Below are 26,781 nucleotides of genomic sequence, written 5' to 3'. Positions count from 1 at the left end.
TTCCCACTTTATGCCCTTTCTCTCCGGAGTGACAGGCAGGGGAGGTTGAGGGGTGGTGGGTGGCCTCGGGGAGTTGAAGTGAGGCCTAGGGTGGGGGAGTAGAGGATGATTCTGGCCCAAATCAGCCTTCTTCCTCCCCTGACCCCTCTCTCCTCCCAGGACCCCGTGCCGACAGACCTGCTGGAGCCTGGGGATGCCAGGCCTGAAGCCAAGGTGGCTGGTGACTTCCTGCCCAGGCCTGTGAGTACCTCCCTGGGCCAGGCCCTCTGTGTGGCGGGCAGGGTTCTCTTTACCCTCCTAGGAAGCTCCAGCTTGTCTCCTACCTGCCGCGCCTCAGTTTTCTCATCCATGATCTGAGAATAACAACCCCAGCCTTCCCCAGGCATGTGGCCCATGTCCTGTGGCCAGGCAGTGTCCAGTGGGAGGAACCGTCTTCTTATTGAGTGAAAAAGTCCTGTTGTTCTAGATGGTGACTTTCAAAGCTTCCTTAGCCTTGCTGGCCTTTGTGTAAAGGAATTGAGGCCCAGTGTGTGCAACGGATGAGGGCTGCAGGTCAGGGCTGGTGGCCCCTAAGACACCATCAGGGAGCCCAGTTTGAACACTCCAGGGGATTGAGAGGAGGCTTTCAATCTCCCTACGTTTATAGAAGAAGAAGAGAATCTGGACTTGAGTGTGGGCTGTGCATGGGGCCTGGGGGGGCTCTCGGCAGGGCATGGCACGGATGGTGCGGCCAGGACAGCCGGGGCTGGAAGTGAATCTGAGTGGGACCCAGGCATGAAGGAGGGGCAGGGGAAGCAGCCAGCAGAGGAGACAGCAAGTGCCGAGGTTCTGTGGATGGAGGGATCTTGATTTTCTCAGCAATGGAAATGGAGGCCAGGGTGGCGGGGGAGGCTGTGGAGGCAGGGAGCTGGTAGGGGAAAACTGGACTTTTCTGCTAACGTGACAGGAAGTCATGCAGGGCTCTCACCGGGAACGGGATGCCATCACTTGCTATTTTAAGATGGCCCCAGCTGACTGTGGAGACTGAATTGTGGGAGGTCCCAGCCTGGGGGAGTCAGTGGGAATGGCGGCAGTAAGAAACTCAACAGGGGGCTGGGTGCAGTGACTCACACCTGTAATCCCAACACTTTGGTAGGCCGAGGCAGGCGGATCACCAGATCAGGATTTCAAGACCAGCCTGGCTAACATGGTGAAACCCTGACTCTACCAAAAATACAAAAATTAGCAGGGCATGGTGGCAGGCGCCTGTAGTCCCAGCTACTCAGGAGGCTGAGGCAGGAGAATCACTTGAACCTGGGAGGCGGAGGTTGGAGTGAGCTGAGACCATGCCACAGCACTCCAGCCTGGGTGACAGAGCGAGACTGTGCCTCAGAAACAACAAAAATAACTCAATAGGGGGTGTTTTTGTGTCATTGATGTCCCCAAGCCAGAGGTGATCTGTCCCGGCTGCAGCCGGTGGAATGGCAGTGTTCTGAGACAGATTCGCCTGGGAGCCATCTCGGGGGCGGCCTTCCCACCTCCACCTGGGTTTCTCTTCACATTCAGGAGGTGGATCTGGTCTCGGAAGTGGCCTTGGAGGTGATGCCAACAGCAGAGCCTGGCGTGGGGTTAGAGGCTGAGGCCCCAGTGGCCCTGGGGGCTCAGCCTCAGCCCCTGCCAGCCATGACCAACATGAGGAGGGAAAGCATGGGCATAGAGGTGGCAGTGCTGGAGGACGACCTGCTGCCCATTGAGGACCAGCAGCAGGTGCTGGCCCGGTAAGCAGCAGAGCATGGGGCTGGCGGGAGCCAGTTGTGGGGTGGGAAGGGGCTGCCTTCCAGGACGGAGTGGGGGTGCCATAGCTCCTCCCAGCTCTCTCTTCTAATGGCCGGGGGAGGGACGGCCCTGATCCCCTCTCCAGGTGCAGTGGGGACTGGGTGGGCAGGGCTCTGCTCCGGAAGCTCCACAGGCTGCCACCAGCATCCCTTCTCAGGCCTACTGGGGAGCAGCCACTCTAGGGAGAAAGTGAGGGCGTCTCACCCTCCTGGTCGTGGCAGGTCCCCACCTTCAGGTTTCAGGAATCCCAGGGCAGGGTGTCACAGGCTTTTCTCCTGTCCCAGCTGGGTCCCCACCTGCTGGCCTCCAGTGCCCTCCATGATGTGAGACCCACTCACCCACAGGACAGGCCACCCACAGGACAGGCCACCCGCAGGCCCTCTCTGGGACCACGTGCGGAGCTGGGCTTTCCTCACTTGCTGTGTGGCTTTGTCAGGTTACTTAACTTTTCTGAGCCTTGGTTCTCACTTCTGTTAATGATGATGTCAGCCTGACCTCCATGCCATGGTCATCCGAGGGTTCAGCAGGGGGAGACCCAGTCCCAGAGACCACAGTTCAAACACTTAACTGAGCAACTCCTGAGTGCTGGCACAGGACCCAAGGATGAGTGAGCTGCTACCTCACCCCCAAGGGCCCCCAGGTCACGGCAGAAGACAGGCCTGGCCAGGAGAGCCCTGCTCTCCAGCACTTGCCAGCCTGCCTCCCCCACTAGCTCTGCCACCTCGGGCCGACTTGAAACCTCTCTGTGCCTTCGCTGCCCATCTTCAGAATGGGCGATACCAGTCCCAGAGTGAGAAGCTTGCGGTGAGGGTGAATATGAGGCGTTACCTGTAGTGTGGCAGCCCCATGCTGGGCATGTGGCACATACTTGGCATGTGTCCTGGCTGTTTTCAGTGTGGTGTGGAGGGAAGGCTGGGAGCCTTCACAGAAGAGGAAACATGAATAAGGTTTGCTGCAGGGGTGGCATCCTGGAGACAGAGCGCAGCACCTGCAAAGGGGTGGAGGTGGGACCTGGCGGGGGCTTTTAGAGACGTGCGAGCAGTGAGTGAAGCTGGAGTGAGTGGGTGGGGGTGCAGGGGAGATGGAGGGAGGACTCTGTGTGCCCTCCTCGAGTGCTTGGGCTTCATTCTGATGGAGGCCCACAGCAGGATTTTTTTTTTTTTTTTTGAGATGGAGTTTCGCACTGTCACCCAGGCTGGAGTGCAGTGGCACAGTGTCAGCTCACTGCAACCTCTGCCTCCCGGGTTCAAGCGATTCTCCTGCCTCAGCCACCTAAGTAGCTGGGATTACAGGTGTGCACCACCACACCCGGCTAATTTTTGTATTTTTAGTAGAGACGGGGTTTCACCATGTTGGTCAGGCTTGTCTCGAACTCTTGACCTCATGATCCACCCTCCTTGGCCTCCCAAAGTGGTGGGATTACAGGCGTGAGCCATCGCACCCAGCCCCACAGCAGGATTTTAAACAGAGTGGTGATGTAGTCGTGACTCCTTTCTGTGCCGGCTGCCATGAAGCATGGAGCCAAGCCTGAAGCTGCCAGAGCCTGGCTGCTCGGGTTGCAAAGCTCCAGTTTCTCCCGAGCATGATCCTCTCCTCCTTCTGTAAATCCTTAGCGAGGCTTTGGGTACCACCTACCCACTCCCTTTGGAAAGAGGTGGGGTTTGAAACATGTCTGTGGCACTTCATTAGCCAGTGAGGTGGGAGTTCCCGCAACTCTTTCTCTGTGTTTAAAATTTGTACCTTTTTTTTTTTTTTGTCATTAGTGCATTTGTATTGATTTTTTTTTTTTGGTAGAGATGGAATCTCTCTATGTTGCCCAGGCTGGTCTCAAGCAGTCTACCTGCCTCAGCCTCCCCAAGTGTTGGGATTGTAGATGTGAGCCACCGCACCAGCCTAAAATTTGTACTTTTTTTTTTTGAGATGAAGTCTCGATCTTGTCCCCCAGGCCGGAGTGCAATGACGTGATCTCGGCTCACTGCAACCTCTGCCTCCTGAGTTCAAGCGATTCTCCTGCCTCAGCCTCCCGAGTAGCTGGACTTACAGGCGCCTGCCACAGGCTCCCAGCTAATTTATATATTTTTAAGTAGAGACAGGGTTTCACCATGTTGGCCAGGCTGGTCTCAAACTCTTGACTTCAGGTGATCTGCCCGCCTCAGCCTCCCAAAGTGCTGGGATTACAGGAGTGAGCCACTGTGCCTGGCCAAGTTTGTATCTTTACATGTCAAAACTCTAACCATTTTTGAGCATTTTGGACATAGTCTTAACCATGTATTGTACATGTTCCTGCCTGATTAAATATTGTGCACTGAGTATATTGAGCATTTTTCACAGCTCAGGGTTCTTCTAATCATGCCAGTGACCTCAGACACAGAACCAGCCCACTCAGCTGTGGGGACCCCCAGCCTGGGAGGTTAGCAGGTGAGGGATGGGTTAGCTGAGCCCACAGGAAGATTCCCGCCCTGACCCACCACTGCAGTCGAGGGCACAGGCAGGGAGTTGGGCAGGAATCTGGTTGTGACCCTGGGCAACCAGCGTCCTGTGGCTGAGCCTTGGTTTCCCTCCCCGTGAAGTGGGGTTGTTGGAAGGATTTGGTGGGCCAACACATAGCCTGGAGCCTGCTGGATGGCAGGTGCTCAGTGATGAGCAGAGATTGTCTCATTGGCTTTCTCCACGGCGCCGACAGTCTGCAGCTGCTGGAGCGGCAGGTGGTGGGTGGAGAGCAGGCCAAGAACAAGGACCTGAAGGAGAAGCACAAGTGGCGCAAGCGGTATGCAGACGAGCGCAGGAAGCAGCTGCTGGCTGCCCTGCAGAACACGGATGAGGACAGCGGGGACTGGGTGCTGCTCAACGTCTACGACTCCATCCAGGAGGAAGTGCGGGCCAAGAGCAAGCTGCTGGAGAAGATGCAGAGGAAGGTGAGGCCCGGGTCAGCCCCCCTGACCCCCTGCCGGGCTCCTAGAGGTGGGCAAGACCCTCGTATCCAGGCATCACTACACCTGTGGGAAGCCAGGCAGCCCTCTACTTTTTACACAGCACGCAGGCATTTCTTATTATTATTATCATTATTTATTTATTTATTTTTGAGACAGAGTCTCCCTCTGTCACCCAGGCTGGAGTGCAATGGCTTGGTCTTGGCTCACTGCAACCTCCGCCTCCCGGGTTCAAGTGATTCTCCTGCCTCAGCCTCCCGAGTAGCTGGGACTACAGGTGCACACCACCACGCCTGGCTAATGTTTGTATTTTTAGTAGAGACAAGGTTTCACCATGTTGGTCAGGCTGGTCTTGAACTCCTGACCTCATGACCTCATGATCCACCCTCCTCGGCCTCCCAGAGTGCTGAGATTTCAAGCGTGAGCCACCACGCCCGGCCCGCATTTATTATTTACTTTTAGGGACAGGGTCTGTCTCTGTCACCCAGGCTGGAGTGCAGTGTACAATCAGCTCACTGCAGCCTCCACCTCCTGGACTCAAGCCATCTTCCTGCCTCAGCCTCCTGAGTAGCTGCGACTACAGGTGTGTGCCACCATGCCTGGCTAATGTTTTTAATTTTTTGCAGAGACAGGGTCTCACCATATTGCCCAGGCTGGAAGCATTTATTAAGTGCCTACTGTGTGACACACCCTGTTGTGATGCTGGCAGGCAGAGCAGACACAGCGATGGATTATGTCCCTGTTGTCATGGAGCTTGCCTCCCACTGTGTGTGTTATGTGTGTGTGTAGGCATGTGTGTATGTTTGTGTGTGTAAGAAATAACACAGTGCAGAAGTAAGCAAGAGAATATCAAGGAGCGGTCAGTGCTGTGAAGAGAATACCAGGGCAAGACAACTCTGCTTTTGTGTTTTCATTTTTATTAAGGATTAAGTGCACAAATTACAAATGCACAGCTTGATTCATTGCTTTTTTTTTTTTTTTTTTGAGACAGAGTCTCGCTCTGTCACCCAGGCTGGAGTGCAGTACTGCTGTCTTGGCTCACTGCAACCTCTGCCTCCCGAGTTCAAGCGATTGTCCTGCCACAGCTTCCCGAGTAGCTGGGATTACAGGTGTGCGCCACCACGCCCAGCTATTTTTTATATTTTTAGTAGAGAGGGAGTTTCACCATGTTGGCCAGGCTGGTCTCGAACTCCTGACCTCAGGTGATCCACCCACCTCGGCCTCCCAAAGTGCTGGGATTACAGGCGTGAGCCACTGTGCCGGGCCCTACATCCTTGTTTACTAACCAAACCGTACCTGCTCTTTGTGGAAACAGACTGTGCACCCGGGTGTCTTGGTGGGGCTCAGAGAGAGTGTGGTTCCAGCTGGGGCTGGCAGTCACCTGTGCTCAGGAGGGACCAGGAGACCAGTCTGGCAGACTGGAGCAGGAGACCAAAGGAATCTGGAATGCTTGATCAGATCAAGGTGTGTCTTACTCTTAGGTCCAGTGTGTGTCACATCGTAACACAGGGCTGTGGCAGTGGGAGAGTGAGGATCATCAGGTCAGAGAGTTTGGGCCTGTTGCCCTCCTTGGAGAAGTCACTCGTGCAATTCTGTGAGTTCCTTTAGAACTGTGATGTTGGATGTGGGGACTTCTCAAAGGCTCCGGAATAAAATGTACAATGGGGGTAGTGACTGAGGGCTGGCTGTTGGAGTTGCTGGTCAACTTTTCCCCTACATTTTGCAGGGCTGGGGGGACACAATTAGGTGCTCATTTAAATGCTAGGTGGAGAGGCAGCAGGGTGATTGCACGGCTGGAAGGATGGGTGGGTGTGAGAGAAGGTGGATGGATAGAGGGAAGGATGGCTGGATGGGTGGTGGGGATGAGAATGGATGGCTGATCAGGCCAATGAACAGACGACGCTTGGCTGTCAGCAGGACAGTGAGTGGACAGGCTGGTTAGACAGGAGGGGAGGTATCTTTCCTTGATCACTGCTTGTCGTCCTTTGCTTTCAGCTTCGGGCCGCAGAGGTGGAGATCAAGGACCTGCAGTCCGAGTTTCAGCTGGAGAAGATCGATTACTTGGCCACCATCCGCCGGCAGGAGCGTGACTCCATGCTCTTGCAGCAGCTCCTGGAGCAGGTGCAGCCCCTGATTCGCAGGGACTGTAACTATAGCAACCTTGAGAAGATTCGGCGTGAGTCCTGCTGGGATGAAGATAATGGCTTCTGGAAGATCCCACAGCCTGCCATCATCAAAACCAGCCTCCCAGTAGGTCAGGAGCTTGACTGGCCCTTGCCCTTCCCTCCCTCCTTCACAGTTCACCATCCTGCAGACTCGCAGGGAGCGTGGGCCTCTCCTTGCAGCCTGTGGGTGTAGCAGACACGTGACCCTGGGTAGCTGACACATCAGGACTCTGAGACAGCAGTGTGTTCTGGAGGCAGACAGATGTGGGCTGGAATTCTGGCAGCACCATTTCCTGTGTGACCTTTTTGGGACTCGGTGTCCTCATCCGTGAAATGAGGGTGAATAACAGCACCTTTCTTAAAGTTGCTATAAGGCTTGAAATGTGTTAATAGGCCAGGTGCAGTGGCTCATGCCTGTAATCACTTTGGGAGGCTGAAGCTGGTGGATTGCTTGAATCCAGGAGTTTGAGACCAGCCTGGCCAACATGGTGAAACCCTGTTTTTAAAAAAGAATACAAAAATTAGCCAGGCGTCTAATGTGGTGAAACCCAGTCTCTACTAAAAATACAAAAATTAGCCGGGCGTGGTGGTGGGCGCCTGTAATCCCAATCATTTGGGAAGCTGAGGCCAAGAATCACTTGAAGCCAGGAGGCGGAGGTTACAGTGAGCCAAGATTGTGCCACTGCACTTCAGTCTGAGCAACAGAGTGAGACTCTGTCTCAAAAATTAGACAGGCATGGTGGTGCATACCTGTAGTCCCAGCTGCTTGGGACACTGAGGCAGGAGGATCGCTTGAGCTCAGGAAGTCAAGGCTACAGTGAGCAAAGATCGTGCCCCTGCACTCCAGCTAGGGTGACAAAGGAGACCCTGTCTCAAAAAAAACCACCCCCCCAAAACCCAGAAATGTATTAATATACATAAAACCCTTAGAGCAGTGCCTGGCATATAGTGAGTGCTTGCTGTGTCGGCATTACCCGAATCAGCATGGTCACTGCTTCATCCTTACAACAGCCCTGAGAAGGAATGTTGTAAGGTTTTCTACCCATTTCACATATAAGGACACACTCAGAGGGTCCAGAGTCACAGTCACAGCAGTGAGTGGGAGGACCATTGGTCGAAACCCACAGTTCAGAGTTTCAGGCCTGGTTCAACTTCCACTCTTGCTGCTGACTTCCTGTGTGACCTTACAAAGATCACTGTCCCTCTCTGGGCTTCTTTACAAAGAATGGGTTGGATAAGATGACCTTGAAGGCCTTCTCACTTCTGCTGAGTCTCAGAGTAAAGCCAGGCATGCTGTGGCTTTCTCCAGCCACGGAGCTGGCTCTGCCCATGTGGGGAGCCCACAGTGCCTGCCGGGAGTCCTCCCTCTTGGTCAGAATGTTCATCCAGGTCCGAAATCTTGGGTGTTTGTAGATGGCATTGACACCCTCCCTGCTGAGACCCCAGCCTGCTCCATTTCCCACATGCTCTAGGATGTAGCAGCCTTCCTGTCTGTCTCCACCCTTGCCACGGGCTTCCAAGTCCCTCGCCTGCTGTCTTGCCTGGAATCAGGCAAGGGGCTTCTCCAGTATCTGAGCCCCTCTTGCTGTTTCTTAAAATCCTCCCTTCGCTTGGGCAGGGAAGTGTCCTCCCCGTTGAAGCCTGAGCCAGGCCTGACCCCCACCTCCACCCGCGCCCCACTCTGGACCTCGCACCAAGCAGCAGTGACTTCAGCTTTTGTTTTCTCACAGCAGTTTCAACTGGGCCACAGAACAAACCAGCCCAAAAAACCTCTAAAGCAGAGAATGGCGAGCCGAACATGGTGAGGACCCTGGGAGAGGGAGTGGGGCGTTGGGGATGGGAGGGCTTTGCCCGCAGTGCCATGGGTCAGCCCTACTGCAGAGAGTTGGTCTTCTACTTTCCTCCCACCTAAGGATTAAAGAAGGGGTCAAGGCTGGATCCTTTTCATGTCCCTCCATTGGCACCTAGACCCTCAACCCCCTCTGGCCCTCATTCAAAGGCACTCACAGTTGTAAAGACCAAGTTCCCGGTGGCCCATCTTGCCGGTGAAGGACAGAGGCTTCAGCCTCAAACCCAGAGGACAAGCAGCACATTCTGGTTTCCTGGGCCCCAGCTGGTATCCTCAGACCAAAAGGGTCCTCAGAGGGTTCGTGAAGCAGTAATTGAGATTCCTGTCACTTAATTTTCCTCTCTCTCTCATATTCTGTCTTTTTTTTCTTTTTCTAAGCTCACTGGCAAGAACCTGTCTCCTATATTTGGTGGTGCAACAGGAATGCATGTTATTAAAGCTGGGGTGTTTTCCTCTTTCTTTGTGGGGACAGTTTCACTTCATCACCCAGTCTGGAGTGCAGTGGCATGATCTTGGCTCACTGAAACCTTCACCTCCTGGGTTCACATGGTTCTCGTGCCTCAGCATTCTGAGTAGCTGAGATTACAGGCACCCACCTCCACACCTGGCTAATTTTTGTATTTTTAGTAGAAACAGGGTTTTGCTACGTTGGCCAGGCTGGTCTCAAACTCCTGGCCTCATGATCTGCCTGCCTTGGACTCCCAAAGTATTGGGATTATAGGCGTGAGCCACTGTGCCCAGACAAGCAGAGGTATTTTCAGTGAAACTCTTCAAGTTAACTTAGCTGGGAGCTGCTGTCCCCAGCAGCCACCAAAGGCTTAGACAGAAGGGCACCAGCAGGAATCCACAGGTCCCTTGGCATGGCCTGGTCATCAAGGGTTGGATTGCAGGCACAGCTTCCACGACACAAGTCCATGAGCAACGATGTGAAAGTTGTTATTTACAGAGCCTCAGGCTAGGCAGAGCCACCAGAGAGGGACCCAGGCAGCTGGACCCCCTGCTAGTGTCCTTGTGTCTGGGCCTCTGGCAGCTGCTGGGGACAGTAGCTACAAGCTAAGTTAATAGAGAAACTCAGAGTTTTGTTCAAAACAAGGGGTCAGCAAACTTTTTCTGTAAAGGACCTGATCATAAATATCTTGGGCTTTGAGAACCACATGGTTTCTGTCACAACCACTCAACTTTGCCACTGTAGCACACAACAGCCACAGGTAATACACAAATGAATGGTGTTTCAATAAAGCTTTATTTACAAAAACAGTCTGCAGGCCAGATTTGGTCTCTTTGCTATAATTAGCTGATTCCCTTAAGCCATTATAAATATTTCAGAAAACCCACGTAGAATATACCTTTATAGTTATGATAAGGCCACTCCTAGGCTAATGAATTCCAACCAAACATCTCTGGCTGAGCAACTCAGGCTGCAAGGGGCCACTCATGCTGGTCTAAAGCTTGACTGACAGCTTCTCAAAAAAAGGCAAGTTGCTGCCAGGAAAAAAGACATTCTTAATCTGGGACCACAGAGAGGTTATGTCAGTATGCTTTCAGCTCCAAGTGATAGGGAGATACCAAAGCAAACAATCATGAGAAAATAGGGAAGTTTTTAGTTCCTGTAAATGGACCAGTTTCAGACATGGTTGGATCTAGGGGCTGAAACATTTGGGGTGTGTGTCTGTCTTCACTTCTTGTTCCTTCTTCCCTTGGTATGCTAGCTGCAGGCTTTCTCCATATGGCCGGAAGGATGGCTGCTGGCCATTGGTGATCCAAAAGGAAGAGAGGCCTGGTTTGTTAAAGCAACTGTCCCCAGTCATTTTGGCACCAGGGACTAGTTTCGTGGATGACAATTTTCCCACAGACTGGGACAGCTAGGGGGTCAGATAGTTTCAGGATTATTCAGGTGCATTACATTTAATGTGGACTTCATTTCTATTAGTATTATATTGTAATATGTAATGAAATAATGATACAACTCACCATAATGTAGCATCAGTGGGAGCCCTGAGCTTGTTTTTCTGCAACTAGATGGCCCCATCTGGGGGTGACGGGAGGCAGTGACAGATCATCAGGCATTAGATTCTCATAAGGAGCACATGCAACCTAGGTCCATCACATGCACGTTCATAATAGAGTTCTTGCTCCTCTGAGAATCTGATGCCACTGCTGATCTGACAGGAGGCGGAGCTCAGGCAATAACTGGAGTGATGGGGAACAGCTGTAAATACAGACAAAGCTTCACTTGCTCACCTGTCGCTCACTTCCTGCTGTGCAACCCAGTTCCTAACAGGCCACGGACTGGTACCAGTCCATGGCCTGGGGTTGGAGACCATTGTCTTAAAGAATCCTTAAGCTACAGCTTGGGGAGAGATTCTGATTTGCTCTGCTTGGGTCATGGGCCTACTCTTGGACCAATTACTGTGTTTAGGAAGATGTGGTTCTGTGATTGGTGCAGTTTGGGTCACATGTCCAGCTGTGTAGCAAGCGGCTGGGAGTCACGCGTAGTATTGGGCACTATGAATGCTCACTCCACTGGAACCATCAAGTGGGAGAAGGACAATTCCCCGAAAAAGGAGATTTAGACTGAAGAAAACAAGTTCCATGATAGTGGTGAGAAATAATAGCCCTTGGTGATAAAAAGATTAGAATTCCAGTTCTAATGATCACAAATGCACCAGTGAGCCAAGGATAGTATCATATTGCCTGTTCTTTGAACACATCATGATAGATTTGGGGTTTGTGCATCACCCTGGCCCCTGTGGGAGCTGGTAGGACACTCTGTTTTGAGCTTTGTAGGATAGAATAAGGCCCTTCCCATCTCAAGGAAGGGGAGGTCAGGTGCAGGCTTGGCTGGGGACTGTGACTCCCTGGCCCAAGCTGCCTGGGATCCCACCCATGAGTCCAGGGTCTATGGTGTAGGATATACCAGAGCGGGCAGAGCCTGCTCCAGCCCTGTGACAACCTGGGGGAGGCTTGGGGTGGCCCCCACTGCCCCAGGATGCCAAAGGCTGCTGAGCCCTGTGCCAGGGGCACAAACGAGGGGGATGACCATGGGCATCTGCATCTCCGCAGGAGGAGGACCGCTACAGGCTCATGCTCAGTCGGAGCCAGAGTGAAAACATCGCCAGCAACTACTTCCGGTCTAAGCGGGCCAGCCACATCCTCAGTACGGATGCCAGGAAGAGCCTCAGTGAGTGTCCCTCATTCACTGAAGGGACAGTGAGGGGACAGTCCCTCCCCTGCCCCCACCCTCTCCACATAGCTGGGAGAGGCATGAGGGGGTAGTTTTGAAGTCAGACCTGGGTTCAGAAATTCCTTTCCCTCTCGGAGCCTCAGTTTCCTTAGCTACAAAATGAGGAGAGCAACACCAGCTTCTCAGGATTAGGTGAGACGAGGTGCAGAAACGCCCAGCCCGGGGCCTGGTGGTCAATACAGAGTCTCCTCTTTGCTCCACCCGTCTCCCCGGCACTCAGCGCATGGCTCAGGGGCCTGGCTGGGGATGCCTGGGTTTAGGTCTCACTAGTTACACGCCAGCTTCCTGGCAAGTCACACATCAGCATTGTGACTTCCTCCAAATGAAGATTGACTTCATTTATCAAGGGCCATAAATGCAAAACACGCTTTTAAAAATTAAGCATCACTTCATTTTCTGTGCTTTTAAACTGAAAGCAAAGCCCACAGAGATTCCAATAAAATAGCAATAAAAAGCAAATCTTGGTCAGGCAAGGTAGCTCATGGCTATAATCCCAGCACTTTGACAGGCTGAGGTGGGTGGATCATTTGAGGCCAGGAGTTCAAGACTAGCCTGGCCAACATGGTAAAACCCTGTCTCTACTAAAAATACAAAATTAGCCAGGCTGTAGTGGCATGTGCCTGTAGTCCCAGCTACTCGGGAGGCAGAGGCAGGAGAATTGTTTGAACCCGGGAGGCGGAGGTTGCAGTGACCTGAGACTGTGCCACTGCACTCCAGCCTGGATGACAGAGTGAGACTTTGTCTCAAAAAAAGAGTAAATTTTAGTTCCATATATTGAGGTTATTTAGGAGATAGGATGGGTAGAGTTGAGGAATGTGGGGGGGGTGGTGGAAATAGGATTAATTGAGTGCCTGGCATTTTGCCCATGTGGCAGATGAGGAAACTGAGGCTCAGAGATGAAGCAGCTTCTCTGAGGTGATAGGAAGCAGTGGAGCTGGGCTTTGAACCCGGGCTTGTTTGGCTTGAGATCAGGCTTTGGGAAGCCCCAACTCCCAGCTCAGCCCCTTTGGATGCTGACATAGTTGCTGGGTCTCAGACCTCAGCCAGAGCAGCCTTGCAGAGCCTGGGGTCCCCCAGCTGCAGGGCCAGGGCCTCTGGCTGGGCAGGAGGGAGGGAGGGAGCTGGGCAGGCCAGGCTCCCCACTCTCCCCACTGGGGCGTTTTCTCTCCATCCCCGCTCTCCTGACTTACCAGCACCTCTGTCCCTCTTCTCCACAGCATATCACAACTCGCCACCAGGCCTCGGCTGCCCACTCAGCAACAACCCTGCCATCCCCCCTACCCAGGCCCCTGAAATGCCCCAGCCCCGGCCCTTCCGCCTCAAGTCCCTCGACATCCCTTTCACCAAGGCCAAGCGTAAGAAAAGCAAAAACAACTTTGGGAGTGAGCCTCTGTGAGCACAGCTGCCCGCCATTGCCTGCCTTATAGTATAGGCTTCTAGAGACTGCCAGGCCCTCCCAGGGCAGCCCCAGCCAGGCCTCCCCCCCACTCCCACACAGTGCTCTGGGGCCCGAGGGCTCCCTTAGCCCTGGGAAGACACATCGCCTTCCCTGTTCCCCAGAGAGCCCACCTGTGCCTGGGGCAGGAGTCCCTGGGAGGCTGGACTGTCCTCCTTAGAGAGGCCTGCACCATGTCAGTGTTTCTGTCTGCTCACCTGCCACTGAGCCCACCACCTATGCCCACCAGTGTTGCCCTTTGCCTCAAAGCCTCGGAGCTGCTTCATGGCCTTCACCAGCCCTGATGGAGTGGGCAGCAACTACCATGTGAAGGAAGCTCAATATCAGCTGGGAAGGAACTGTGCCTCTGTCTGACCGGCCCCACTTCCTGAGAACTGCCCTGCCCCATGGGGTGGCACAGGGGTCCCACAGCAGCTCTTCCTGCACTGCCCACCCCTGGTTGGACTGTGGCCCAGGGAAGGCAACTCCACATCAAACTGACCAATAAATTGCTTTTAAGACAAGCTCCCCTTCTCTGACCCTCTGACAGTGTCACTTGGGGCCCCTCCCTGCCATTGTGGCCCGGCTGCCCCAGGGAAGCTCTTTCTGGAACAAGGGTTTTTTGCCTGGGTCCTCCAGGGTTTCTGCAGCTCCCTACAATCGTGAGTACATTCTTCTGGGAAGAGCATCTGGATTTTCATTAGATTCTCAAAGGATCTGTGACCCAGGAAAGCAGACCCCTTGCTGTGGAAAATAGGGCCATGTCTCCCTGAGACCAGAAAAGGGCCCAGGTTTTGACAGTCCTGGGGGCTGTGCTGGGACTGGGTGTCCTGACATAGCCAGAAATGAAACCAGGCCACCCTGTTTGTGCCCATATAGGAGGCTACCTAGGACACAGCCCTCCCCTTGCCCACAGTATCCCAGGCCTGTCCTGTGGGGAGGCTCCACTATCTAAGGGAAAAGGCTTGGCCTCCGGCACAGTCCTGGAACCTCATTTCACTCTGAGTCTCATGTTTGAAATGGGGATAACGCCCGCCTCATAGGGTTAATGTGAAGATTAAATGAGATAGGATGTAAAGCTCCTGGGGCACAGCAGGTGCTCTGCATTAGTCTTCCTCCTCCCTATTTTAAATCAGTTTCCACAAGCCATATGCCTGGGCCGAGGAGCTCACACTCTTAAGAATCTGGGGTAGGTGTGCTTAGACAACCACAGAGATGTCCAGCCAGAGGCAGGCAGCTGTGCCTCCTGAGTCAGAGCAGGTAAGATCAGGACTTTAAAAAAATGATTTTTTTGAGACAGAGTCTCGCTCTGTTGCCCAGGCTGGAGCGCAGCTGTTCAGGGTTTAAGATGGGGGTGTAAGGAGGGCGCTCCTGGTGGAGAGCACTGCATAGCAAAAGGGAAGAGGTGTGGAACTCAGAATATTAAAGGCTGGGCCATTCCGTTCCATGGAAGCCCTGAGCAAGGACTGAGAGGGGATGAGGCTGCTGAGATGAGTGCAGGTGGAGACCTGAGAGTGAAGAGCCTTGGGGTGTCCCTGAGCTGTGACAGACTCTTAAGAAGTTTAACACCATTGGCTCTGAATTAGAGGTGGGTGGATGTGGTACTGTGTCGAGGGTGGAAGGGCTGGGCTTGGGAGCAGGAATTAGGGTGCAGGAGCCAGGGGCCAGAGGCTTAACTTGGGGTGAGCCAGTGGGAATGGAGAGCACGTTGAGTCTGTTAAGAAGGTGCATGGAAGGAGGATTTGATTTTTGCCCCATTCTTGGGTTGGTGGACAGGTGTCAGAAAGGAACGGCTACCTTCTTTCTCTACAACTGCTGTCACCATTGGCCTAAGGATTGTGGTTGGGACCCAGAGGACAGTGGAAGTCTTGGAGCTGCTTGTGGTAGTTTTTACTTAGACCCTTAGTGGACAAAGGCAGTTCTGAGGTGACCGGGGTGGCTTCTGTATTAACCTAGAAGAGCTGGGAGCCTACGTTACTGGCCCGGCGCAAAGTGCTTCAAAATCTGCCTTGTTCCTCCCAGGAGCCCAGAAATGAAATAATTAGATGGCTGTTTCTAAGACACACAGATATGCAGCGGAGCTGGGTCTCGTCCTTGGCCCTATTTACAGCCAGGGAAACCGTCCGGAGAGAAGTGCAATGCCTGAGTAACGGCTAGTGAGGGATGCAGCTTGGAAATTGAACCATCGCTAGGCCAGTTCACTGCCCACCCACAGTCTCCAGCGTGGGCCACCGAGCTGGGCAGGACAGGACAGGCCCGTCCGTACCATGGCCCCTGGAGCCACGAGCGGCAGGGACGAGGCTCCAAGTGTGGCCCTGATCTTATTTTTCTAACCCCTCCTCCCTAGAGATGGTGGGGGTGAGGCCCAGTTCCTGGCCCCGAGCCTTCCCAGGCCCAGCGAAGACCTCGCCAGCGAGAATATGGCTCCACACCCTGTCCAGGACGCGACGGTCAAGCCTAAGGAAGACACACTTCAGCGGGAAGCGGACTCCGGATTAGGGGAGGGAGGCCGGCCTGGGCGCCCCAAAGGGCGCTCGGCCTTGTTGATTGGCCGAGGCTGCAGAGCTGTCTCTCTAGGATTAAGCCTTTTCTTTAGGGAGGCGGGGCCTTGATCCACTCCCACCAATAGGGTTAAAGGAATTCACCACCCACCGGGACACTTCCGGTGGTTCTGTCTGCTCTTTACCGCCAAAGCTCCGGCTTTGGAGGCCCAGCTCCGGCGTATGCCTATCACTTCCGGGTGGTGCTCCACGGCTACGAGCCGCGATTGGCTACCGTAGACGGGGTACTTCCGGTGTCCAGGCGCTGGGTTCTTTGGAAGGAGGAGGAAGATGGAGCCCAGCATCGCGGCCCGGGCTTGGGCCCACTTTTGGCTGCTGCTGCCGTTGTTTGGCGCGGTTTGCGCTAGCGGACCCCGCACTTTAGTGCTGCTGGACAACCTCAACCTGCGGGAAACTCATTCCCTTTTCTTCCGGAGCCTGAGGGGTGAGAGTGGGGTCCGAGGGGGCGGCGTGTGGGGGCCTGGGGTTGGAACGGCATCTAGGGCATTGACCACTCCCCCTCCCACTCTTTCCCGGAGCAGGCCGCCCGGGTCTGGCCTGCCGCTTAGGGTGCGGGTCCGCGATGTCTGCAGCAGGGGTTTCCCTTCGCATCCAGTCTTCCTCAACTACCTGTTTTTTTCTTGTCCAGACCGGGGCTTTGAGCTCACATTCAAGACCGCTGATGACCCCAGCCTGTCTCTCATTAAGTATGGGGAATTCCTCTATGACAATCTCATCATTTTCTCCCCCTCGGTAGAAGGTAAGGGCTCCACGTCGCCCCTAGCACTGGGATTCGAGACCCGGGACTGATGGGTTGCTTTCTTCTGGTTCTTGGCATGTCCTGGGTCACAGGATGGGTTGCCAGTCCTGGGCGCTGCTACCAGAGAAGAGGAAATGTTGATTTCTGACCTGAGCCCAGGAGGAGACATCTTTCTAAAAGGCACAGCTAAGGATTGTGGGGTTAAGTGTTGCTGTAGACCATGGAACCCAGGGTCCTGCTGCTCTACTGAGAAGGGAGTTTACTCTGTAAAGGGCCTGACAGAAAGATGGAAAGCTCCTAGGTTGGGTTTGCTTGGGTAGGAAAAGGAAATGGCCTGTTATTAATATGGATTGCTATAAAGAGGCATTTTGCATTACGGTAGTTGATCTTAAAAATTCAGATAGATAATTAGCTGGGCAGGTGGTAATAATTAGCTGAGTAGCCTGTAATCCCAGCTACTCAGGAGGCTGAGGCAGGAGAATTGCCTGAACCCAGGAGGCGGAGGTTGCGGTGAGCCGAGATTGCGCCATTGCACTCCAGCCTGGGTAACAAGAGCGAAACTCCGTCTCAAAAAAAAAAAAAATTCAGATAGATTCATAGTCTCAGGCTGAAAAAAGAGGCTTAGCAATTATCTACCACCCCATCCCTCCTCCCATTTGAGGCCGGATAGATACATCCAGCAGCCTAGCAGAGGGCTAGTTATTCAACAGAATGAATATCTTGGCCAGATTATCCAGTTTATACTTGAGTATTCCTGTTTTATGAGGCAATCCAAACCACCACTGGACAATTCTGTTAAGAAGTTCTTATATTAAACAAATATTATGTCTTGCTTTATTTTATTCTTATGCTCTCCAGCACCTTAGATAAAAAAAAAATCTAATGCTAGTCTGGCTTGGAGGCATAGCCTTCAAATAATCATAGCTTGTTTGGTTGTTTCTCCTCCAGACTAAATATCCCCAGCTTCTTTGGACATTTCTCTTTGGCCATACTTTTTTGATGAGCATATTAGTCATTCTCTTATTTGCTTCAGTTTACCTTTTTCTCAAAAGACACAAGGTTTCCTTGTCTGAGTAAGACAGGACCGCCTTCCTCCCTTCAGTTGATGAAGCTCAGGAAGTTCTTCATTGGTGCCCTTTTTTTTTTTTCTTTTTTGAGACAGAGTCTTGCTCTGTTGCCCAGGCTGGAGTGCAGTGGCACTATCTCGGCTCACTGCAACCTCCGCCTTCTGGATTCAAGCAATTCTCTGCCTCAGCCTCCTGAGTAGCTGGGATTACAGGTGCCTGCCACCACGTCTGGCTAATTTTTTTTGTATTTTCAGTAGAGATGAGGTTTCACCATCTTGGCCAGGCTGGTCTTGAACTCCTGACCTCGTGATCCACCTGCCTCGGCCTCCCAAAGTGTTGGGATTATGGATTACAGGCACGAGCCACTGTGTCCAGCATTTTTTTTTGAGACAGCGTCTTGCTCTGTCCTCCAGGCTGAGTGCAGTGATGCGATCCATCATGGCTCACTGCAGCCTCAATCTCCCAGGCTCAAGTCCTCCCTCCTCAGCCTCCTGAGTAACTGGGACTGAATAACTGGGATGCGGCTTCTTTATTCTCTGTAGTTCACCTGAGATTCGGTTCGCCAAATCCCCGAAGTATTTTTCTGGGCTTCTGTCACTTAACTGTGTTATTCCCAGCTCCCTTGCAACATGTGCTTTTGGAAGTGGCTTTCTGAAGGCAGGAATAGTTAGGTAGATGTCACCCCAAATTGGGCAAGTTGAAAGCTTCAGGTGGCTGGGCAGGTGAATGGAGCCTTCAGTGCAGTCACTGGTGTTCGCCAAGTTTTTATTGTGTTTGAAACTTTGAAATAGGTACCGTACAGTGGACTGGGTGAGATCTTAAGGACAGGGAGTCTGCCCTTGAGGAATTCTTTCAGTCTGTTTTTGAGGAAATAAAAATAAAGGCTTGAAATGAGTTACCAAACCCTGTGTCAGGGTGTAAGATGAAGTGGAGGCACTGTCGGCTCGTATAGGTTGGAAGGAAAGAAGCAGTGAATGAGACTGATCGGAAGAGGGCTGACAGAGGATACTGTTCGTGTGAGAAACGGCAGAGGGTAAAACAGTATTTCCCAAACTTTAGTCATTTGCACACATCCTTCATGATTTTTACCAAGTTATATATCTCCTGTGCTAATAACTACCTAATATTTGTCTTCAAATTGACCTGCTTTAAAAAAAAAAAAAAGACCAGGTAGGATAGCTTATCCCTGTAGTCCCATCACTTTGGGAGGCCAAGGCAGAAGGATTGTTTGAGTCCAGGAGTTTGAGACCAGCCTGGGCAACATAGTGAAATCTCGTCTCTACAAAAAGGGAACAAAATTAGCCAGGCATGGTGGCGCATGCCTGTAGTCCCAGCTTCTAGAGAAGCTGAGGTGAGAGGATTGCTGAGCCCTGGTGGTCAAGGCTACAGTGAGCTGAGATCATGCCAACTGCACTCCAGCCTGGGCGGCAGAGCAAGACCCTGTCTCAAAAAAAAAAGAAAAGAAAAACTAAAAATGTCATTTTCAAAGGGAACCATTAGTGAACCCAGAATCACTACTGAAAATGGAAATCCAGTGTCGTCACTCGATGTACATAGAAGGTAACTATAAATAGAATAAAAACAACACCCTTAAGTTCTAGCCAGAAGGCTTTGAACCTGGGATTCCCTCTTGAAAAAGGAGATTAGCAAGCATTAGAAGTTCTAACATCTAATATCAAACTAAGACAGTCTCTTTGATGGAGAAAGCTTGAAAAATAAGGAAGGAGAGTAACTTGCTCTCTCTGAGATTCAAGGTTATTTAAAGCCCGGTTCCCGCATTACTGTTGCCACTTTTTCTGCCTCTGGTTGAGTGGGTTCCACACTTTGGAAGGTGCTGCTGCGAAATCCTCTCAGGCATTCCTGGGGAAAGGCTTCGGGGTAGGGTTCACGGTGGGGGTTTGGTGCCTGCTCCCAGGGCCCTGCTTTGGTCCCGTGACTGCCGTCACCATCACCCTCTTAGGTGTGTGAGTGCTGGCCTGGCTGCCCTCTCCATGCCCCAGTGACTTCTTTGCCCTCTGTGGCTCCCAGGTCACTGGCAGTCATGGCTACAAGGGAAGAAATTTTCAGTGCATCTTCTGCACCTGGGAGAAACTAGATCCTTGTTGTAGATGGGGAAATAGGTTCAGAAGAGTGAAGGGATTTGCCTAGTTTTTTTTTTTGAGATGGAGTTTTGCTCTTGTTGCCCAGGCTGGAGTGCAATGCCTGATCTCAGCTCACTGCAATCTCTGCTTCCCAGGTTCAAATGATTCTCCTGCCTCAGCCTCCAAGTAGCTGGGATTACAGGCATGTGCCACCATGCTTGGCTAATTTTTTTTTTTTTTTTTTTTTTAGTAGAGATGGGGTTTCTCCATGTTAGTCAGGCTTGGTCTCAAACTCCCGACCTCAGGTGATCCACCCACTTCAGCCTCCCAAAGTGTTGGGATTACAGGCATGAGCCACTGTACCTGGTGGGATTTGCCTGGTTTTAACCCCAGGTAGTCTCAATTTCAAAGCCCGTGTTCTGTCTGCTCTATAAAAGTTTCTCAACAGGTGCACTCTTGACATTTCAGACTGGATAATTTTTTACAGTGAGGCTGTCCTGCATACTGTAGTGTGTTTAGTAGTGCCCCAGGCCTCGGCCCACTAATGCCAGTAGCCACCTCCCTGTTACTGTGACAGTGAAGAAATGTCTCCGGACATTGCTCTGAGGGGCAGAATTGCCCAAGATTGCAAACCACCGCACTGTGCCGTAGGCTGCTTTTGGAGTGTCTAGGACTGCCCGGCCTCTCCGAAGGAGAGTGGAGAGATGGCTTTTTGAATGTGGCATGAGAGGTAGAGGTAGAAAAAAGAGGAGTCTCTGAGTATGCCTGAAGGTCAGTTAAGGTGCTTTTTATTTTCTGCTGAAGATTACCCCTCAAAAACAGGGCTCTTCTAATATTTAGATCTTTACAAAGTCGTTTGATGGACTCATTTCCACCTGCTACTGGGGGGTCTAATGACACACTTCTGTGTCCAGTCTTAGTAAATTGGTACATCCATCTTTCTGCTTGTTCAGCCAGTCTCCTTGGCGCTGTTCTAATGCCCCTGTAGAACCATCAGCAGGCCCTGCGGCTGCGCCATCAGAAGGCATGGAAGCCTGCCACTCCTCTCTCCATTTCTGCTCCAAGGTTGGCTCAGTGCTCTTCACTGCCTAGATTTTCACAGTGGCCTTCTCACCCATCACCACAGCCATTCTTACCCTCAAACCCTAGTCTCTACCCTGCCACCAGGATCATCCTCGAAAAATAGGAATGAGATCCTGCCAGGATCCTGCTGGGAATCCTCTGGTGGCTCCCCATGGTAGAGCCTTGTGTGGGGTGCAGAGCCCTGTGCAGCCCGTGCCCTCATTTCACCCGGCCTTGCCTCCTGCTGCTCACTCCTTTCTCTCTAGCTAAGCTGCACTGGGCCCCTTGCTGGTGACCATGTCCACCCATCGCGGGGACTTTGCACCTGGTGTTCACTATGCTGGGAATCCTCTTACCCCACAGACTGCCTGGCTCATGCCTACATCTCAGATGTCACTTGTCAGGTCTTCCCTGAACAACCTTGGCCTAAGAGCTCCCCTCCCATATTGTCCACTTTGTTTTTCTTCTCGGCTCACAGGAATTCCTTATTTAATGAGTAAATAGATTAGTGAGACTCCCTTCATGACCTTAGGTTCAACATCAGAGTACACTTCGGGGAGACTCTGGAGCCTCAATAGCCCCACCCAGTGCTAGTTTTAGAAGCTAATGGCAGTAGTCACATGACCCAATTAATTGACCAAAAAAGGGTAGGATCTCACAGTTACAAATGTTACAAATTAATGAGCCCTTCTGGTGATCACTTTTTATAAAGCAGTGTACTGGGTGGCTCTGTTGTGGATGTCAGGATAGAATCTATAGGATTCATAGGGGAAAAATTGACTCATGCCAGACCAGGGAGTACTGGTATCGAGTGATGGCATCACCTGGAGATGCAGAAGTGCTCTTCCTCAAACCATTTAGATGGAGTGGAATTGACAGGCTCTGGAAACTGGCTCCAGTTATCAATGTCACTAGCATGAAAGGTGCAGGTGATGAGCCTGACCCAAGCTGTTTCATGAAATATGGGCAGTGCGACATATCCAAATGCATATTTCCTGTGTGACTTGAAATACACACAGCTTGCTTGACCAGTGTTATTAGTAGATGTTTGACCATTTCCTCCAAACCTCCAGAAGTTTCTAAGTCCAAGCCATCATTTTGAGTCTTCATGCTGGGAGGATGGCCCTTTCTGGGATGTGGTGTGGGAAACCTCTCCCTTATTGTGGCCTCCAAAGGGTGCTTCTCTGCAAGTAGTCATGGCTGCTCTGCCCTTCCCGTCCCCTCCCTGCCAGTGTCAGAGGAGCAGAGAGAGCAGACCTCTGGGTCACTGTGTCTGGTGCCTGCTTTCAGATTTTGGAGGCAACATCAACGTGGAGACCATCAGTGCCTTTATTGATGGTGGAGGCAGTGTGCTGGTAGCTGCCAGCTCAGACATTGGTGAGTCCGACCTGGGAAGTTCTGGTGCCTTCTACTCTTCCAGGGAATTGGAGAGATTTACAAACAGAAGCTGCCAAATTAGCATTGACTTGGTGGGCCTTAGCTTGGGAGTCGGTGAGGGAACTGTTATGTCAGTTCAGATTCTGACTCCTGGAGGCAGAATAGCATGTTGCTGTCCAGGGCTTCATTTGGGGCTGCTGGGCACTGGGGCTGACTGGCCGAGAGGGAGTCACAAGGAAGCCAGGACACTTGGCCCAAGGTCCCTGTAAGGGCTTAGCCAGGTGTCTTTTGGGTCTGTGCAGGTGACCCTCTTCGAGAGCTGGGCAGTGAGTGCGGGATCGAGTTTGACGAGGAGAAAACGGCTGTCATTGACCATCACAACTATGACATCTCAGACCTCGGCCAGGTAATCAGACTATCACCTTCCAGGTTTTAGGCACATATGGCAAAGCTTGGTTTAGCCAAAAACCAAGAGGGAGTGAGGAGGTACTCCCTGGCTTGGGGAACCTTTTCCTCACCACTCTACTTTCTGCCTGCTCTCTGCAGCATACGCTCATCGTGGCTGACACTGAGAACCTGCTGAAGGCCCCAACCATCGTTGGGAAATCATCTCTAAATCCCATCCTCTTTCGAGGTGTTGGGTGCGTGAGTAGGGAGAGGCTGGCAGAAACCTGGGGGAAGAAGGGGTCACTTAATTTTTTTTTTTGGGAAATCAAGCCAGAATTGTAATTATTTGGAGGTATATAAATGAGATTTATTTATTATATTAAGCCAAGGCCAAGTGTAGTGACTCACTCCTGTAATCCCAGCACTTTGGGAGGCCTAGGCAGGAGGATCACTTGAGGCCAGGAGTTGGAGACCAGCCTGGGCAACATAGTGAGACATTCTCTCTTAAAAAAAAAAAAAAGTTGGCCGGGCATGGTGGCTCACACCTGTAATCCCAGCTCTTTGGGAGGCTGAGGTGGGCAGATCACCTGAGGTCAGGAGTTCGAGACCAGCCTTACCAATATGGTGGGACCCTGTCTCTACTAAAAATAAAAATTAGCCAGGCGTGGTGGTGTGTGCCTGTAGTTTGAGCTACTCGGAAGGCCAAGGCAGGAGAATCGTTTGAACCCAGGAGGCAGAGGTTGCAGTGAGTCAAGAGCATGCCACTGCAGTCCAGCCTGGGGGACAGAGTGAGATCTGTCCCCCGCCCCCCCAAAAAAAAGAAGTCAAACTCCGTTTTTATAGCAAGACGAGAGCTAAGTGGTTGGCAGTTAAGAAAAAAGGATTCATTCCTGGGAAGAACTGGCTTGGGGATCCCATGTCGTTGGGCTCAGTTCCTGGGGCCAATGCTGGGCTGCTCTCGTCTTGCTGCAGGATGGTAGCCGATCCTGATAACCCTTTGGTGTTGGACATCCTCACGGGCTCTTCCACCTCTTACTCCTTCTTCCCAGACAAGCCTATCACTCAGGTAAGGGCCTCACAGCCTTGAGGCTTCGAAATAAGAATGAAGCAGAATAGCACATTTGGCTGAGGCGGAGGAAATGACTGGTTGGTGCGGTGTGGCATGGGCAGAAGCCCTGTGGTCTCAGGCTCCCCTTCAGGTAGGGCCAGGGTCGTTTTGGTCTGGCCCTCTGTCCTCTTGCTCGGGAGGCGCAGGGAGTCTTCCCTGACTTGGAACCGCTTGCATAACAACCTCGTTCTGTTCCCAGTATCCGCATGCCGTGGGGAAGAACACCCTCCTCATTGCTGGGCTTCAGGCCAGGAACAATGCCCGAGTCATCTTCAGTGGCTCCCTCGACTTCTTCAGCGACACCTTCTTCAACTCAGCAGTGCAGAAGGCCACGCCTGGCTCCCAGAGGTAGCTGCCAGGAGACTTAGGGGCTGGGGATCTAGATGGTTCGGTCTGTGTATACGGGGAGGACTCAGAAGGGGGAGGAGGAGGCTTTTAGCTAAAAGTGTCAGAGGCTGAGTGTTTCAGGTGCTGTCAGATTATTTCAGGACTTTATTGCCATACTGCTGGTATTGACACTTCCAATTTTCTTTTTTTTTTTGAGACGGAATCTTGCTCTGTTGCCCAGGCTGGAGTGCAGTGATGTGATCTCGGCTCACTGCAATCTCCGCCTCCTGGGTTCAGGTGATTCTGCCTCAGCCTCCCAAGTAGCTGGGATTACAGGTATCCACCACCATGCCCGGCTAATTTTTTTATATTTTTAGTAGAGACAGGGTTTCATCATATGGTCCAGGCTGGTCTCAAACTCCTGACCTTGTGATCCGCCCACCCCGGCCTCCCAAAGTGCTGGGATTACAGGCATAAGCCACCATGCCTATCTAGCATTTCCAATTTTCTAAAGTAGTAGTGCCTTATCTTGAGGTCCCTAACCCCTGACCTCCACTGTTACTTTTAGAACATTGTGTGTTTGTTGTGCAAATGACACCCAGCGTACCACCCCCCATATCTTTTCATTTGTTCCTGTATTCCCTTTAACTGTGGGTCCCTAGGTGCCCAAGGCCTACAGGCAGAACTCTGCTAGGGCACTGTCATGGTGGACGTTAGTGTCCTGCCCGTCAAGCACCACTGGAAAGAAGGTGGCTCTGGTGCCCAGACTTCTGTTTCCCTCCTGCAGGTATTCCCAGACAGGCAACTATGAGCTAGCTGTGGCCCTCTCCCGCTGGGTGTTCAAGGAGGAGGGTGTCCTCCGTGTGGGGCCTGTGTCCCATCATCGGGTGGGCGAGACAGCCCCACCCAATGCCTACACTGTCACTGACCTAGTGGTAAGAGGTGCTTGGGGTGTGAGGGCCCCAGGGTTCTGCCAAGCTGACTGAGCTCAGCTCAGAAGTACTTATAGAATATTTCTGTGTTGGCCTAAAGGGCATAAATAAAGATGAATAAGTTAATCCCTACACCTAAGCAGGCCAGGTGAGATGCGGAGCCTGGTAGTTAATCCCTACACCTAAGCAGGCCAGGTGAGATGCGGAGCCTGGTACGAAAACTGATGTCCTAATGGGAGCACTTCTTCTGAAGAGGTGTGTGTATTTGCTATAGGGGGCAGCAGTGGGAGGGGCTTCACTGATTAACTCTGCCTAGGAAGTTGGATTTACAAGAGAAACAACATTTCAATTAGGTCATTAGGATGAGTTTGTTAGGTGAGAGAAAGCAAATAGGGAAGCATGAATGCTTGAAAGTGTCTGGCACATTCCGAGTCAGGAGGGTGGTTGGGTCCAGACTTTGACAGGCCATGAATACTGTGCGAAGGAATTTGGGCCTGTGAAGAAGAGGCAGAGCTGCTGTATCGGGGGCATTAACCTTGCTGAGGAGAAAGACTGGTTACCCATCAGGCTGGGTGGCAGGGGCATCTGAAGGTCTTCTGAACTCCTGGGTGTTCCTGCCATGTGCACTGGGTGGGAATTAAGTGCAGCTCTGCCTGCAGGTGGTGGCACACCTCCAGTCACGGCCAGCCCTGGCTAACCTGGCCTTTTATCTCAGGAGTACAGCATTGTGATCCAGCAGCTCTCAAATGGCAAATGGGTCCCCTTTGACGGTGATGACATTCAGCTGGAATTTGTCCGCATCGATCCTTTTGTGAGGACCTTCCTGAAGAAGAAAGGTGAGTGCAGCTCCTACGTGAGGATGCTGCCGGAAACCGCCCAGGGCCTCACTTGCTCTCCAGAGGCCCAACCGGGAAATGCTCTGGGAAACGCCTCCCGGTTATTCGTGTTGGTTCTTCCACAGGTGGCAAATACAGCGTTCAGTTCAAGTTGCCTGATGTGTACGGTGTATTCCAGTTTAAAGTGGATTACAATCGGCTAGGCTATACACACCTGTACTCTTCCACTCAGGTAAGCACAGGTGACAGTCCCTGTTTTTAGTTAGCATGTGCCCTGCCCAGGCTCTGCAGCGGCCAGGGCCTGCCACCTCTGTCCTCCGGCAGGTATCCGTGCGGCCACTCCAGCACACACAGTACGAGCGCTTCATCCCCTCGGCCTACCCCTACTATGCCAGCGCCTTCTCTATGATGCTGGGGCTCTTCATCTTCAGCATCGTCTTCTTGCACATGAAGGAGAAGGAGAAATCAGACTGAGGGGCTAGAGGCCTGGGACTCCGTACGGTGTGGGAACGGGGAGGGGGTTGGTGGTTTTTGTTTTGCTTTGTTTAAAACCATGGGAAAATGGCACATCTTTACCTCTGTGGGAGATGCGACACTCAGAGCCAAGGGGTGGGAGTCGGGATCATTTTTATGTAAGTTTATCCACTTTGAATTGCTAAGTGGCATTTTTCATATGTGAAGTCACTCTCATTTCTAAAATAAAGAGAGACGTTGCCCTCAGACTTCACCTGGCCTCTGTCCTGCTTTGCTTATGGTTGGGGATGGGGGTGCTGTTTGGTCATGACTGACTGGATACAAAATCCTAAGTGTCTTTGTGAAATTTTGCCTAAGACTGGACTGTCTTTAACTATGAAGTGATGGTGTTT

The 26,781-nt window shown here is 52.2% G+C and overlaps 2 protein-coding genes across 14 annotated transcripts in view; both read left to right on the top strand.

The window, feature by feature from the left end:
- KIF17 (kinesin family member 17) overlaps positions 1-13,962 on the top strand; it is a 45,671-nt gene extending 31,709 nt beyond the window's left edge. For 3 of the 12 annotated variants that reach the window (XM_035308004.3, XM_035308006.3, XM_054258825.2), the window contains 7 exons: positions 160-240; positions 1,546-1,757; positions 4,499-4,730; positions 6,741-6,999; positions 8,641-8,711; positions 11,823-11,940; positions 13,221-13,962. In XM_035308004.3, coding sequence (XP_035163895.2) covers positions 160-240; positions 1,546-1,757; positions 4,499-4,730; positions 6,741-6,999; positions 8,641-8,711; positions 11,823-11,940; positions 13,221-13,399 — 1,152 coding nt within the window. In that variant the 3' untranslated portion in view covers positions 13,400-13,962. The other 9 variants (XM_035308005.3, XM_078330669.1, XR_013519843.1 and 6 more) reach the window with 8 other exon arrangements.
- Positions 13,963-16,254: 2,292 nt separating this feature from the next.
- Positions 16,255-26,637, top strand: DDOST (dolichyl-diphosphooligosaccharide--protein glycosyltransferase non-catalytic subunit). Of its 2 annotated transcripts, XM_002750385.7 has the most exons (11): positions 16,255-16,423; positions 16,628-16,738; positions 22,239-22,325; positions 22,628-22,731; positions 22,872-22,966; positions 23,685-23,778; positions 24,020-24,168; positions 24,935-25,082; positions 25,795-25,915; positions 26,041-26,147; positions 26,240-26,637. In XM_002750385.7, the coding sequence occupies exons 1-11, from the start codon at positions 16,270-16,272 to the stop codon at positions 26,387-26,389; spliced, it is 1,320 nt and encodes a 439-aa protein (XP_002750431.1). In that variant the 5' UTR covers positions 16,255-16,269; the 3' UTR covers positions 26,390-26,637. The 2 variants fall into 2 exon arrangements, with proteins under 2 accessions (XP_002750431.1, XP_078186798.1); XM_078330672.1 differs by lacking the exon at positions 22,239-22,325.
- The last annotated feature ends 144 nt before the right edge of the window (positions 26,638-26,781 follow it).

The sequence above is a fragment of the Callithrix jacchus genome, chromosome 7 (genome assembly GCF_049354715.1).
Source record: "Callithrix jacchus isolate 240 chromosome 7, calJac240_pri, whole genome shotgun sequence".
NCBI lineage: Eukaryota > Metazoa > Chordata > Mammalia > Primates > Cebidae > Callithrix > Callithrix jacchus.
This window is presented reverse-complemented; position numbering and strand designations above follow the sequence as displayed.